Consider the following 1,595-nt stretch of genomic DNA (forward strand, 5'->3'; position numbering starts at 1 on the left):
TTAGGTGTGAGGGAGGGGGGGGGGAGGTGTCAGTATTACAGCTAGAGTCTTTTCATGGTTCGAGCATATAATATTATCATATCGCATTATGGTCGACTTTTATATTTGTTTAAGTAGAGGCCTAAACGTGCGATTCACAAACCTTCTCTACTAATTATCAATGAGGGTTTTTTGGCCTTTTATTTTCAAATTTATAGTAACCTTCTTGGAACTCCAAAATGGTCTTGCACCTCGCGGATGACGTCATTGAGAGTTTCAGTGTCCTTCAAATGGTCTGATTGAACAATCAGTATGTTCTCGGCGGAAAATACATGAGAAATGACCTCAAGATCAAAATATAATCTGATAAAAATCAAACTTGCGCTCGTAATCGACCGTTGCTCATCTGAAGGTTTTAAGAATTGACCTTTTGACCTTCTCTGTGAAGCTGTGGGGCCTCGGATGATTCTGTCATTGTGGTCTGAGATTGCGCGGATGCTCGGGTCTCTTACTAGCATTACAAATTTCGCATCTGGGTTTGTTGCAAGCTATTTTCGAGCCTGCTCGGTCTAAAAATTAATAAAATTCCTTTAATTGATTTTGACTTTGCAATATAAACATTAACAAAATTGAAATAAATATCTGAACTAACTAAATTTGAGTATTTTGCATTAAATTCACCCTTTCTCCCACCAAGCTTATAGTGGTGATTCAACGAATCATGGTAAACTAAACATACCATAACGGTTTTCTTTGGAAGATCTCGAATTTAAACAACATTTTCTCTATTCTTTATTCATCCAATGTTTCAGAAAAGGCTGTGTAGTTCTTCCCAGGATATTTTTTTCAAAAAATTATTGTCACTCCTCGGTGTCAATTTTTATTATTCCTAGTACTTTTTAAATCAAAATAGTGCACAGAAGGAGGGTAACGCTAAACTCAATTAATGAACTGTTGATTTAAACTAGAACCACATCAGCAATTTACCAAGAAATGTAATTGAGTTTTTATCTTCAAAAAAATATTCAATCACGGTGAACAGAAGACAAAATCTAAAATTTCTCACAGAGCGGTGCCTCGGACACGCATCAAGAACTGTCAATTTCATAGTCCGGTTCTGCCCCGTCTGAGAACCTTCAGACCGATCATTCATATGACCTGCGTGACACTTAGAGCAGCCTCTAAATTTCGAATAAAATTCTCCCTCGTCCATTTTGGACTTGGTTCCAAGACACGGTTCCTTGCCTCCATCTGCAATACCAGAAGAGTAGTCGAATGTCTGGTAGTTATCACTGATTTTATGCTTCAACAAAAGCGCCAGAGAAGTTGAGCCACATTTACCACTTCCTGTTGAAAAGTGAAGATTTTTTTATTGCGCACAAATTGATCAATTAAATACAAAATACTTTTCACCGGGACCTAATCGAAGTCTCTATCAGTACTGAGCAAGTCTAAATGCAAGTCATAATCAGGTTTCCAGTAGTGGGATACAATTCTAATTGCGAAGGCTGATAAGACTCGCAAGTCTTGGCCAAGACTTGCGAGTCTTACAATTTAACCTGCCAAGTGTAAAATGTGACATGATCATAGTTCTGAAGCAATATTGAAATTAGACT

The 1,595-nt window shown here is 37.5% G+C and overlaps 1 protein-coding gene across 1 annotated transcript in view; it reads right to left on the minus strand.

Annotated features, from left to right (window-relative positions):
• Nucleotides 1–527: 527 nt before the first annotated feature.
• The window catches only part of LOC142335026 (uncharacterized), a 3,993-nt gene continuing 2,925 nt past the window's right edge, over nt 528–1,595 (minus strand). The window contains exons 3-4 of the mRNA XM_075383355.1: nt 1,046–1,326; nt 528–548 (exon numbers count right to left, since the gene is read on the minus strand). Coding sequence (XP_075239470.1) covers nt 528–548; nt 1,046–1,326 — 302 coding nt within the window. The remainder of the gene's footprint in view (nt 549–1,045; nt 1,327–1,595) is intronic.

This window comes from Convolutriloba macropyga, chromosome 2, assembly GCF_964194025.1.
Source record: "Convolutriloba macropyga chromosome 2, txConMacr16.3, whole genome shotgun sequence".
NCBI lineage: Eukaryota > Metazoa > Xenacoelomorpha > Acoela > Convolutidae > Convolutriloba > Convolutriloba macropyga.